The 14303-nt window shown below is 46.9% G+C and overlaps 1 protein-coding gene across 1 annotated transcript in view; it reads left to right on the top strand.

Annotated features, from left to right (window-relative positions):
- Window positions 1–13864, top strand: part of WDFY1 (WD repeat and FYVE domain containing 1) — a 39043-nt gene extending 25179 nt beyond the window's left edge. Inside the window, exons 6-12 of the mRNA XM_037029377.1 lie at window positions 557–669; window positions 1499–1625; window positions 2598–2703; window positions 6756–6857; window positions 8308–8438; window positions 9769–9877; window positions 10606–13864. Of these exons, the coding sequence (XP_036885272.1) occupies window positions 557–669; window positions 1499–1625; window positions 2598–2703; window positions 6756–6857; window positions 8308–8438; window positions 9769–9877; window positions 10606–10665 (748 nt within the window). The 3' untranslated portion in view covers window positions 10666–13864. The remainder of the gene's footprint in view (window positions 1–556; window positions 670–1498; window positions 1626–2597; window positions 2704–6755; window positions 6858–8307; window positions 8439–9768; window positions 9878–10605) is intronic.
- The last annotated feature ends 439 nt before the right edge of the window (window positions 13865–14303 follow it).

Raw genomic sequence — 14303 nt, 5'->3', positions numbered from 1 at the left:
AATATATTTTTAGAGTTTAAATTGGCTATGGCCCTGCTTTTTGGTTTATTCAACTCTCACAGCTCACAGTGAACCATCCTCTCTGCTTTGGGCTAAGTCATCTAAGCCAAAGGAAAGGTGGGCTCGTGTCGTACTGGCTGCTCATGTTACATGGTTGCTGGAGGTGTTTCATAAGGAGCCATTTTCTTCCAGCTCTTTCTTGCTTCGTTCATTATTGAGTATTTTACACTTTTGCATTTTATTAGAATTTGACTGTAACTACTTATTTTCATGCTTGTCTTTTCTGTCAGCTCTTACCTTCTTTATTGCCAAGTTCCAGGATATTGGTTATAGTAATAACAGGTACTCAATGAATTCCTGCTGAATGATTGACTATTAATTACCGCCACGATTCCAGCTTAAAACTTTTTCGTCAGTGTTTGCTGGTAGCATGGTTTTCAGCTGGGCATTTCCTTCTCCGTCGTTTTAGGCTGTGCGTCCTCTCTTTAAAGTGTGCACTTTCTGCTTTATAAGTTGGAGAAGGACTGTGTTAGAGCTTCCTGACCACTCCCCACAGGTATGATTTTGATACTCAGTACGCTTTTGTTGGCGATTACTCTGGGCAGATCACCCTGTTGAAGCTTGAACAGAACACCTGTTCCGTTATCACCACCCTCAAAGGACACGAAGGTAGGCTGCGTCATCCACCCACCAGTGTTCTGTCTGATTGGGGCATCCAAATTTAGCTCCCAGCTCTGTGGTCGCATGAGTGATCAGCTCCTTGGGGTCAGATTCCAGTGCGATTGGCCAGATAGGGGACTTAGATCACAAACAGTGAGCACTGAGTGACCGTAGGGTGTTGGGTTGGGTTCCGTGTTGACAAAATCTAGATTGCTTGTGTGGATAATACGTGCTACTTTGTTTACATTTTTCAATTAATTATTCTCCAAAGGCCTTTTAAAATTTCCTGTAAATGGTAAAACCTTTGTAAAAAAAAATTTCCCCCAGGGTATCTAATCTGATAAGTTTAGTCACTATAGAGTGTGAAATGTAAGGTTTGGATTTTTTAATCTAAATTCTCTGGCAAAATTGTTTGGTTTACCTGCAAAGCTTTTTTTTTTTTTGAGGCACTTAATTTTCTTAAACATAGGCACCCTTCATGCACAGCTCTTTATAATTTTGTGACACAGGACAAGGAAAAATTTATTTGAACATCTTTGCATTTAAAGTAATTTGACATGCAGCTGAAGGTTTTGATGTCACAACCCGTGAGAGTGGACGTGCTGGGTCTTCCCCAGGACTCATGACGAAGTGTTGAATGGCCCTTTGTGCCGCCAAGATGCGGTTTTGCTGAAAGACTCAGCTGTGCTCCTCAGGTCTTCAGCTGTCCAATGTGGGACCTAACACAGTTGTATTCCACTAATCTCTCCTCTCCCTCCCCCCCCACTCCATCCCTTTCTCTCCCCTCCCTCCTCCCCTCCTTCCCTTTGTGCCTCTTCCCCGCCCACTCCACCCCCAGGTAGCATCGCCTGTCTCTGGTGGGACCCTGTCCAGCGGTTACTCTTCTCAGGGGCGTCCGACAACAGCATCGTCATGTGGGACATCGGGGGAAGGAAAGGCCGCACGCTCTTGCTGCAGGGCCACCAGTGCGTGACTGTTCGTGGGGGGGGGTGGTGGGAATCTGAGTTTGGGGAAGGCAGGGGAACACACAGTTTTTTGATAGGGCTCACCAGGTCCACTTTTAACTGCTTTTCTGTTAGTCCTAACGTCTGGTGTTCTGAAGTAAAAAGGGGGAAAGGGGGCACAGGGTTTTCTTCCCTCTTCGTCCAAAGAGCACTTCCCGCCTTCCTTTCCCAGCGAGTCACCCAGTTAAAATCTGCTTCAGGAGAGGGACCTCAGGGGAGGCCTTGGGCCCGGAAGACTGCGTGTCATGGGATGCTAAGCCGTTCTCGGGCTGGATGCCCAGCTTGTTTTCTTCCATTCTAAAACCATTTCCTTAAGAAGGGAGGTCTGGTTTGACACCGTCGTACTGCCTGAGCTGTGACAGCGTGACGCTCGGGCTCTTGCCGTCTTGTCTTGAAAGGAAAAGGGAACCGTTCCTCCTTGTTGGTTAGGCTGTTGCTGTTGACCACGATCAGAATCAAGCCAAAAAGCAGCCAAGGAAAGATTCTCCACGCAGGCCTACAGGCAGCAGATTGCTTCCCAGGGTGCCCAGAGTGCATGTGTGTGTGCCTGTGTGAGCACCTGTGTGAGTGTGTGCAATCACTGGTTCTGTGGGCATGCCCCAGTGAGGGAGGCACCCCTCCTTCATTCTGTCTGAATGAGTACGTAAGTGGTGTGCGCCCAACAAGGAGATGGCGCTTGGTCGGGAACTCTTGGCCTCCTCCCATCTCTGCAGCTCTTAGCGACAAACTTGGAAGCAGGGCTTGTTTCGTAGACACTGTTATTCTTTCCAGTAAGTTACAGAATGCCAGCTAGTTCGCACTCGATCCATAATACCACACCAGAGAGTCAGTTATAAAATGCCAGTGGCCGATTGTGGCCGGGGAGAGAGGAGCCCACATTAAGGGTTGCCGTGTTCCCCACACTGACATGAGTGCGGGGTGTGTTGTCCACAGTGACCGGGTGCAGTCGCTGTGTTACCTGCAGCTCACAAGGCAGCTCGTCTCCTGCTCCTCGGACGGTGGGATTGCCGTGTGGAACATGGACGTCAGCAGAGAGGAGGTAAGAGAAGGAGCAGGCCAGGCTGATGAGGGGACGTCCCCAAGATCCTGGCTTCCTGGTTTCTCACCCCACCGTCCAGAAATGCCCTCCCAGGTGCAGATGGTGCTTCGGGTCACTTTGCATTGCATCCTCTGCTCATCCGAGTTTCCATGGTGACAAGCAGTACACACAGGCTGGGCGTTCCGGCCGACCTTCAGCTTTGAGAAGTGCACTGAGGGGACCCTGGGACGGCCTCCAGCACATCCTCGGAAGTACTGCTCCCTGGCGCTGCCACAGCAGGCCCGTTAGGAAGCTCTGAGAGGGGGTTGCAGCATGGACCCAGCTGGCGCCTGACGTTTTTCTGGGAAAATATGTCTCTGTTCTCCGCTTTTATTTTCCACTGAGTTCTATTCCACGGAGTCCACATCGACACAGTGTTCTTCTCAGGAGACCTGAGTTCGAACTTGTTTGGGCCACTGACTGGTCGGGAGGCTTTGTCTGGATGAGTGCTGTCGTTTCCCCGAGGCTCCCGTCCCCCTTCCATAGAGTGAACTAGTCGAAAGAGGTGACTGCTAAGGCCCCTTCGGTTCTTTAGCAGACTCTCCAGTTGTCTAAACCATCTGGCTTTTTAATTTTAAATAACGCTGCCGTGAACGTTCTTGCTTTGTCACTGTTCAGTTATTTATTGCAGGCATGTTTCTGAAAACAGCCCTTTTGGGCCAAGGATGTGTACGTGCAGTCTTAAGGCTTTTCATAGATGTTGTCAGATGATTTCCAGGCGGGATCGCCATTCTTGTCTCTGCTGGCGTGGGGAGCACCTGTCTTTTCCAAATGGCATGGACAGCCTGTGCCGTAGATAGCACAAGAGTTGGCTCCAGACAATACGTGAGAGTAAGAGGAATGTTAAGGACTTAGGGATTGACTTCAGAAACATTTATTGAGCACCCAAGGGGTGGCCTATGGTCTGGAAGCTTAGCGAGTGTACACCATACATGGTTGATTGATAGTGCAGCTCAGTGCATGCTGTGCTGACTGGCGTCACACGAGTTGTTCAGGGTGTTACCTTGCCCTTGTGCAGCGTGTGGATCAGTGTGCTGGGCCCCATGCAGTGCACGCCAGGGCTGGCTGCGGAGTTTCCGGCATCCTGTGCGTGGGTCTGCTTTGAGTTGCCTGTGATTACCTGTTAGTCTGATCCTCACCAAATGAATTTGCATCTTTAGCTCACCACAAAAGATGTCATCAAGCTATTTTTAAAAAGTACTAATGTTACTTATCTCCAGACTTTATGGTTACCATACTCTGTACACAAAGGTTCTTGCCTGCAAGCAGCTTGCAATATTGTGATAGAAATATACCACCCTACTAATAGTAATGCAGCCCATGATATGGACAGATACCGGTTACTAGTTTTTTTTGTTGGTGGTTGTTTGTTTGTTTTTTAGTGGCCTTGTAAGTCAAGTAGAAGAAATCTTGATCACATGTTTACTGCTTAATTTCTCTTTTGAATTTTCTAAAAATCTTTCAGTAGGGCTTAGAGTAACTTGGTATGAAACGTGTAACACTGGTTGATATTACGGAATGTGTCAGACTTTCTCTGCAAAGATTTATTGAGCTGTGTTTTACATTCATCAGCTGCTAGTCGTGGACATGAAGGACAGCTGGTCTACTCCTCTGTCACATGGCAGCCTTATTCTGAGAGCGCAGACCCTGGGGTCCAGTGGCTACCGGTGGCTCTTCTAAGGTCTTAACAACTTGGATTTCAACCCACTATCCTTATCCTTGGTTAAGTTCTCTTAGAAAAAATAGTCAGGAGTTACTTGTACATCTAGGGAAAGAAGAGACAGTTCCATTATTCAGGGTGCTTCCTGTGTGGGCAGTTTTCTCTTTTTTCAGTCTTTTATAAGCCATCGCCCCAAATCCTGTTTTTCCCACAAGCTTATCTGTCTCAGTGGTCGGCAGTGTTGGTGGGAAAGGAATTTATGCCAAAAGGGTGCATCATTTTTGGTAATTTTTTTACTAGCTGAATAAATAGGAGTTTAGTTTATTTGGTTTAGTTTAGCTTTTTAGTTTTGCTTTTAGCTTATCTCAAATTATTTTAAGCACATTTTCCTTCCAATGTGCCCCTCTACCCTCCAGCTCAGCAAAGTGAAGTTCTTGCCTAAACCCTGTGACAGAGTTGCACTCCCTGAGGGCAAGGACTTAGTTCTATCAGTTGTCATGTCCCAGAGCCAAGCGTGGCGACCCTCGAGTGTGGGAAAGGGTAGGACCCATAGACAGAGTGTGTACGGAGCGTGGTGGACAAGGCAGGGCTCGGCCGGAACCCTGGGACTCCTGGGGCCTCCACCCGCTCACTGACCACAGACAGCTGCTTCATTCCCTGGGCCTGTACAGTGTTGCTCCGTATCTCTTAGGTTTGTGACAAAAGTTAAGTGAAATAAGGCATATAAAACACTTGGCACATTGCCTGGACTTGCACGATGCTTGCTTTATGCCAGGACCGTGTGAATACCTCACGAATGGTAACTCATTTAACCCTCACAGCCTCCTGAGCTGTGTCCTCGTCCCTGAAGGGCACTCTCCAGAACACATTACACTCTGGTTCCATGTGACATTTGTGTGCTGTGTGGGAGTCACACCTGGTGTGTGTCCCCAACTTAAAACTACTCACTGGTACCTGCCTTCCTTTCCCTGCCACTGAACGTCCCCATGCTGGTGGCAGCAGCACCTGCCGAGTCATCTGCCCCTTGGGGACGTGGCTCACAGGTGGTGTTCCCAAACCACATTCCCTCTCCCGTGGGTCATAGCAGTGAGAAGTGCCCCTGCCTGAGGACACAGGAGTCTTCCCCACCCCTCCTGCCCTCCCTTCTGACTTCCCACACTGCCACCGTTACTTAAAGAACCATCTCCTAGCTCAGCCCCCTTCACTCCATGAATGAGGGCACCCGCTCCCCGAAAGGATGACCTTTGTAATGGCTGGCACGAGCGGGAACATTTCTAGTGACACATCTGAAATACATAGGAAAGCCAGCAGTTTTGGCCCAACAGGAAACAACGAATGAGGCACACTCGTCCCCACACTCTGCGGTGCTCGCCATCCTTGCTGCGTGGTTTTCAGCGGCTCAGTGTAGTTCCGTGTCTGCGGCCCTTCCGCTGTGGTCCCCTGTGATCATGCATTTTTCCTGAGTGTTAACTTTCCAAGTTCAAGATGGTTTCTTACTTAATAATCTCTATTTGGTTTACTTTTTAGAAATTCTTTTTTTTCTTTTTATTTCCTATACACTGTACAATTAGTACATATTGATAACTGACAGTAAATAGGCTTTTCGCAGATTCATCTTATTACCGAGTGTTGTGTGTCACATTTGGTTTAGAGAAATAGTTTCTAAGTTTTCAAGACAGTAATTTCGAGACTTAAGTTGCCCTGTTTCAACAAAAACTCATTGAGAACCTACTCCGTGACAAGCCGTACGTATATAAAGATGAGCAAGACCAATGAGTAACTCATAGGTGGGGAGTGGAGGGAGAGACATTTGTAGAGAATTATTGTAAAGAGGCCACTGCTGGGTGAGGTGTGCAGGCCGGCGGGTGGGACATGGTGGGGGGGTGCGGGCGGGGAGCCACTGGGGAGAGCTAAGAAATGGGGAGGGGAACCTGGCAGCTATGACGCCCACCCAGGGGAGCCCCCTGTTTATCACCTTGGGAACCACAAGCTGCCCCAAGTGGTAGTTTGCCAGATTCTGCAAAAAATGGGTTTTTGCTCAATTGGTTGAAGATTTCAAAAAATTGCCATAAAAAAGAATTATTATTACAAAGACAGCTCCAAGAGTTCACAGTGAAGATTGAATAACTTCCTCTTACCTTTAGATTGAAAACTGACCAATCCTGCAAACATTACTAAAATTATAAAGATGACTCCAAACACAAACAGAATATCGAGTAAGGCAGTAGCCAGAACATACAGAGGATTTTTAAAACGCCCCCCTCAACACTGTCACCACTGCCATGTGGGTTTCCGAGAAGCCCTTGCAGGTGCGCGGCCGCCCTGACCTCGGCTCGGTCTTTCTCCTCCCCAGGCCCCTCAGTGGTTAGAGAGCGACTCCTGCCAGAGGTGCGAGCAGCCCTTCTTCTGGAACATAAAGCAGATGTGGGACACGAAGACCCTGGGGCTGAGACAGGTGCGTGGTCAGCACGTGAGGTCACGTCTTCTGCTGTCTGTGCTATCAGTCTGCCGTCTGGTCTGGAATCACACTTTTCCCTATAAATGCTGCTGATGCATGCTTTCACACGTCACCATCGTTGTCTGGCAACCGTGTGTGAGACTTTCCCTGGGGCGGGTGCGACTGTCACCTCACTGTCCCACTGCCGCTTGTCCTGCTGGAAGAGCAGGGCAGCACAGGAAGCCTGGGAGCCCGTGCGAGACGGATGCAGGTCTTTCCCTTCAGCTGCTAAAGCCCCTGTTTCCTGCTAACTAAGCAGCAAGTTAGAATGAGTTGGGTGTACGAGCGCGTGCTTTCACAAGCAGATACCGTGACACTAATAAGTTTAGATCAGTCCTAAGTTGTTCCACATACATCTACCTGGGGTATTTTTCTTAAGCATGCTGCAAGTTTGTGTTTTATTTTATAAATTAAAGAATCATGTCCCAGATAGCCTGCACATTTCAGTGATGCTCTTATCACTGATACTAAAGTTCTACTATATGTATATATATGTACATTTCTACAGAAGGCTTGTAGGTAGCCACTCACTCAGGTTTAATATGAATTTGTGCATGAAAGTAAAGAAAGCAGTCTGATTTTATTCATTTTATTACTGGTTGCACCTCTATGAAGGATTGGCCTACAGTCCATGTAGGGTAGTAGACTTTCTTTGATTTTACTTACCCATCTACTCTCCAGCAAGGTCTGATATGAGACTGTCAGGCAATGCAGGAATTCTTTCAGCACTTAACAACTTCCTAATCCACTGAAAATAGCACCCGAATTGTTAGCCTAGTTCTCACAGTGCGTGTCTGGTGGTAACTGGTGCATCATGATTGATGAGTGAAGAAGTCCCTATTCCTACAGGAAATTAATTTTACTGTTACGAGATAATAACTAATAGAGGAAATGTACAGGCCTCTTAATGGTAAAAGAGTGTGTTCCAGTCGGTAGTAATTGGACTATTTTGGAATGTTCTTGAAGCTTATTTCCAGAGCCACAATGTGAAAGAGTAAAAGAAATAGTAAAAACATCTGATTATGGATGTTGGTTTCTTAATGAGGGCATATTACATCTAAAACCTTTTTCATAACTTTCTTTGGACCCAGAATAGATTTTTTCCCCTTCCTGAAATCTCTAGTCATTTGGTCTTCTAAGTGAACTTGGACTTGATTTTAATAATGTTTGTTGATATCAACACATAATATGAATGAACAAAGAGCAATCTTTGACCAATATAGTAAGGTGGTTTGGAAATTCTTGTTAGATACTGAAAGTGTCTACCTTTTGCCTGTTAATTGCTACATGGAATTGGGGTGATTATAATTCAAGGCAAGTCACCCCACTCCCATCCATTCGCCTACCCTGAAGGGAAACCACAGAAGCTAACCCCTCCCTTTTCCTCCTCCCCTCGGTCATCCTGAAGCATCACTGCAGGAAGTGCGGGCAGGCTGTCTGCGGGAAGTGCAGCAGCAAGCGCTCCAGCTACCCCGTCATGGGCTTCGAGTTCCAAGTCCGCATGTGTGATTCCTGTTACGACTCCATCAAGGATGAGGAGTGAGTGTTGGCTTGTCTCTGCCCTACTGTGCGACTGAAATGCGTAGAGACGTGGATGTATTTCTGTCTCCGTGATTGTTTCTTTCCAATATCAAGCAATTTCTAAGGAGAGGATTCCATTCTAGCTTTATGATGTAAGACAGAGTTCTCCCAAACACTGCGAGGGATGACCTTGCTGGGACCAGCTCAGCTGTTGAGTGGACGTTCTTGAGGCTCCAGGCCACTCAGGGTGCTGTGCAGGGTCAAGGCCACGTGCACACTGGTGCAGTGGCTGAGCTGGTTCTTTCCAAAAGCATCTCTCATCTTTGCTCACACGTGCATGGAAATTTAATTACTGGGGACTAGTGGTTTTTCCTCCCACCAAGATCTGACTTAGCAATCTGTTCTTAAATAACTATTTGTGTTAAGACATTTCTGTCTGTTCCCCATTCTGTCCTGACTCAGGCAGACCCACTAGGGCAGAACCATCATTTTTCTTCCCTTCCCTTTGAACCATCTTTGAAAGTAGCAGACAGGCAAACGTGGGCAGAGGCCCAGGTGGGAAAGCTAGTGGGCACTGTCGGCCTTGGTCGGTGAGCTCATCGTGGGGGTTGGGCCTGCAGGCTTCAGGGCAGAGTGCTGTTCCCTGGATCTGGGGTCTGGGGGAGCCCACAGCCTTCTGGTGAGTGGTTGCCTGTGCTGCATGGTCTCCTCCAGGGCCGTTCCTCTTCTACATGAAAGGTTCTTGTTTTTATGTCTAGGAATATATGACCTTTCCACTCAAAACCAAACCAAACCAAAACAGTCATTTGGGGTGTTTTGTAAATCCTTCATGAAAGAGCCTTACAGCTTACCATGCTTTTCTCATCCTTTAATTCTAAAGTTAGTTTTCAGTGTAGACACATTTTGGGGAGCGAATTTTAACACAGTTATTACAGGTGCAGTTGACCCTTGAGCAACACAGGGGTTTGGGGTGTGGAACCCTTGGCAATTGAAAATCCATGATTAACTTTGGACTCTCCCAAACCCCAACTCCTGTTGACCGGAAGCCTTACCAATAACATAAGCAGCTGTTTAACATGTATTTTCTACATTATGTGTATTCTGTACTGTGTTCTTTCAATAAAGCTAGAGAAAAGAAAATGCTATTGAGAAAACTGTAATTCCCTAAGGAGTCACGAATACATTTATAGTACAATGTGTATTCACTGAAAAAAAAATGTGCATGTCAGTGGACCCCCGCAGTCACGCATGGAGCTTGGGGGCGACTGTATTTCCTTTGTGTGGCTGGGAAAGCGTGCCCCTTTGCTCAGTCAGATGCGTCCTCAATGTTCTCTTTCCTCTTTGCTAGTCGGACTTCTCTAGCAACCTTCCATGAAGGAAAGCACAACATTTCCCACATGTCCATGGATGTTGCCAGGGGACTGATGGTGACCTGTGGGACCGATCGCATTGTAAAGGTAACCTGCTCAACTGTCCTGGTTCGCAGCTCAGTGCAGACTGCTCCCTCGTCGTGCTAGAAACGGGCATGAGACATTTCTCGTCCAGGCTCACCTTCTAATTGGCAACTTGCCTTCCCTTTTTCTAAGCAACCTACAGCCAGTTGAAAACCGGAGGTAACAAACTGCATGCCTGTGCGTTTCCATGCTCTTGGCCTTGGCTCACCCGGAGGCATTTCCCTTGGCCTGGTACCCCCACCTCCCATTGCTGCCTGGCTGAGCCAGCCCAGGGTTGCCCCCTGCCCACCTGATCCTGTAGCTGACCCCTTGGTCTAGTCATTCCTTCCTGTGCTCATGTTCCTTTTACTAGGGACACAAGGCTTCTAGTTGTAAGAAATAACTACACACCTTTTTTTTTAATTAATTCCCTGGACTACTAACACAGAAACTGAAAGTAACTGTTTTATAATTAGTACCACTCTTGAGTTCTGAAACTATGACATATATTATTTCATATTTTTAAAAAATGGGCTTTTCCCCAGTGGAGACATCATTACGATGTAGTTTTCACAGGTGTGGGTACACTTCGGAGCTTTCTGCACATTTAGTGTTGCACCACTATGGTGTTGAGGCAGTTTTGCAGGGAGAGAAGAGAACGAGAGAATGAGTTCCTCTGGCTGCTGGTGTCAGTGTTGGCTGTCCCAGGGGCCTAGATGACCAGTGCGGCCTCCGTGTCCTCTTTTTTGCAGATATGGGACATGACGCCCGTGGTAGGCTGCAGCCTGGCCACCGGCTTTTCCCCGCACTGACCTGCAGTGCGTGGTCCACTCCTCTCGGTGGCAGCCTCCAAATGCCACCCTTCCCTGTGGCGCTGCAGTCACCCTCATGTGAACGGACAGTGGCCACTTCAACACAGATCAACACTTTCCAAAAGAAACAAATTGTAAAGGTGCGTTTCGGGGAACCCGTGGATACCACCTCCGGGGACTAACAGGCAGAGGTTCGTCTGCAGTGGTTCCTGGACCCGTGGAGTTCCGTCAGTGAGACTTCCTCCTGAACACCGAGCAAATGGGGACTAAAAGATCAGTCTAGCAAGTGAGAGTTTTAGAACAAAAAATACTGAACTAAAGAGTTACTGCCTAGAATGCTCTGCAAGCTGTTGCGAGGACACGCACACCTGCCCTGTGACCCGCTGGGCCCCCAGGGCTGCTGGTGCAGCCCGATCCGGGACAGGAGGCTGTCTCTGTCCCTCAAGGGGACACAGTAGGGACTTCAGAGCCCAGAGATGTCTCCTCCTGTGCCGGCAGGGTGTGGGCACGCTTTACACTTAGCGATGCGCAGACATGTTAAAGACGCCTGTTGTCTCCAGGGCCATTATCCGCACCGAGCATCTGGCTGGCTCACTTCCCCCGTTTCTTCTGCCCGGCGGTATGCCGTGGGAGAGCCTCAGGGGTGCCGTGAGTGACTTGTGAAACTTCTGTATTAACAAGGCAGTCCACATTCTCCCTGCCCCCACCCCCGCCACGTGTGTGCTCTGGGGACAAAAACGTTTCTATGGTGCCACTGCCATGAGAGTCACACAAGCCGCCTGACTTTCTGTCATTGCTGTTAGTGACGACTGCTGGAAACCCCAGCTGCCAGCATGCATGTGGTGGGAAATGGTCCTTCGGTTCCACGGAGCAGCCCTCCGAACAGGCACGTCCTGTTTCTAGTTCCAAGGTGAGCCCCCGTGACACTGTGGCAATTTAACATGCTCCTCAGATGAGAACTCCAAAGCGCTTTAACCTTAACCAGTGTTGACTTGTGTTTGTAACTAATGCTGTCACTATTTCATGGAAGGAAATTGGCAACCTGGAGCAATAGCGTTAACCAGCTCCTGCGCAGTAATTCCCAACTTGTAAATTGCTTTCATAACAACTTGCAAAATCTGTTGTATCAAATGGTGTTTGAAAGGGTTTGGTCGCTCGGTACCAGGATGGGGAAGCGGTGAGGGAGGGGGCACCTACTTTTAATATTCAAATATTTATTGTTTGATTGTTTTTAACAATAGTACATGTATCTATTACTTTAGGACTATGGAAGTGAATGGGGAGAGACCTACTTTTTTAAAGGATAAATTTAAAAATAGCAATCGTATTTTTGTTAGTCTTACTAATGGATGTTGTTAAAAACTCACTTCTGCTTTACTAACATTGGGGTCATAGCAAGACCAACGTCACTATATACGATACAACTATGGAACTCAGTCTGTTTTCTAACAGCAGCTAAGAAGGACTGTAACGTCGGACAGGCAGTTACACTGAAATGTCTTAACGCTGAGCGACTCACATAATAAGGGGGGGCAGTAAGGCACATCTGTTTCACAATGATCTGCTTGGACACTTGGCTTGCCTTCAGAAATAAGACTGAAGCGTTTTGTTGCTCCTTATAATTTTTGTACTCTCTCATCTGAAAAATGATGTTTCCTTTAAAAACTTTTCCTAGGCTTTCTGCACAATGTACATTACTAATACTATCTGGAAGGGAAATTGAGCGATGGCGACTTATAACTGGCAGTGCTGAATGCTGACGTGAGTTCGGTCCTGGTTCAGCCCACACAAAGGTGCTATCCTGGGGATTTTACGGAGTCCTTAACGGAAACCCGAACACGATCAATTCCTTGCCACAATGAAAAGTGCTGAACTGTGGTTTTGTTTTCCTCTATTCTGTAAAATGTGATTTTTTTAGGCTGAGCAGAGCATCACAGCTGCTGAGAATATGCCGTAGCTTTCAAACTTCTTTTTATTTGAGCAATTTTTAATGAAGAGCCCCAATGTTTCACAGAGACTGTAAGTTTGTGGTAGTGCCTCGAAGGGGTTAGGCTAATAGAAATCAAGGAAATGCATATTTCACGAAGAAGTGGAGCGGGGTATCCAGAAAGGAAATCCAGAAAGGAAAGGAGCTGTTTCTAGACAGTTCTCCCTCCACCTGGGCCTGTTGTGTTTCTGTTTGAAAACGCGCGTGGCACCCTTGTCTTGACTCTGACACTCGCTAAGTAAGTAGCAAAGGGGGTACTATTTTTTATACAAGTGGGCAGAAATTATTTTCTCAACTTTACTGACTGAGCACATGAGGACAGCACAGCTGCGCTTATGGTTATTGCCTTACTTTGCATTACTCTTAAAAAAGTCATTTGAAATAGTTATTCCCGTAACATTTACTGGTTTTTCTGGTCCTTGGTACAAACAGATTAAGAAGTACAGAATGTTAGAGAAAATCTTCATGTTTAGCTCTAGTAGGTATGGGATAAGAAAATGCCAATTCTTTACTTTAAACATGTTTTTAATTGGCCATTTAATAGCACAAGTGATAGAGATAACCCTGTAACATTAAGGGGTGGGGGGTTCATTGTAAATCTCTGTTTGCCACATCCGAGCTGTCCTGCTGCCCAAAGGCTTTAAACAAGACGTCGAGCTCTGGACGGCTCCTTGTAAAGAATTCAGTTTGTTAGTATCCACATTTTTAAACTGTTGACACTGGCCTAAATTTGTAATAAATACCACAGTGGCTCATATCCAAGGAGCTATTTTCTAAAATCAGTTTTCTTTAAATTATTTTCTCCTTCCGTGACTGGATCTGATATCTCTTAAAATGTAAGAAACCAGTTACTCTTAATGACAAATCATCTGCTCATTACAAATGTGGGGTTTAAGAAATAAGTGATACATGCTGTATTTATTACTTGTGAGCAGATTACTGAATGCCTACTCAATGTTCTGCGGTTTATCATACAGTAACTCTTGGGGTAAGTCGAAGCTGAATTGTGTGACACATCTACATCCAAATCCAACTTACAGTGTTTTTCTCTATCACCTTCCTTTGACTGGGGAAGCCGAGCAACGTTGACTAGTGTGTTCCGTCCCCGTACAAGCAATGCTTCTATAAGGACATAGTGCCCGGCGGATCCCAGAGCGCCAGAAAGTTTTGTCCTTTGCTCCTATTTGTGGGTTCTGTTTTGGGGGGTTTTCTTTTTTGAGAAAATATGTACAATAAAATACTCCTTGCTTGTTACTCTGTTGTTTGGTTTTGCTTTTTGTCATGTGTGGTCTGGACACAGGGCAATAGTAGTGGCTTCTCTGGGTGTGGTAGTAGCTACCCCGTGTTCAGCACCCTTGGTGGGCTGGGTGCTCGACCAGATTTATGTCATCCAGTCCTGGCACCACTTCCGCCCGTCATTATTGTCCCCATTTACATATGGGAAAACCAAGAAGATCCTGTCTGTCTGTCTGTTTGGCTTAAAAGCAACGCCTTCTTCACGCCACCTGCCTTAGTGTGCAGTGAGTGTGCAGTGAGTGTGCAGTGAGTGTGCAGTGAGTGTTTTATGTAACGGAAGTGGGGATGACGGTCTCTTTTGCAGTCTGCGAAGCCCTGGAGTCAGATGGCTCGGGAAATCCCGGTCCTCAGAGTG

The sequence above is a fragment of the Sturnira hondurensis genome, unplaced genomic scaffold (assembly GCF_014824575.4).
Source record: "Sturnira hondurensis isolate 20B ecotype Veracruz unplaced genomic scaffold, ASM1482457v3 Scaffold0020237, whole genome shotgun sequence".
Taxonomy (NCBI): domain Eukaryota; kingdom Metazoa; phylum Chordata; class Mammalia; order Chiroptera; family Phyllostomidae; genus Sturnira; species Sturnira hondurensis.
The sequence above is the reverse complement of the archived record's forward strand: the minus strand, read 5'-3'. Positions and strand labels throughout refer to the sequence as shown.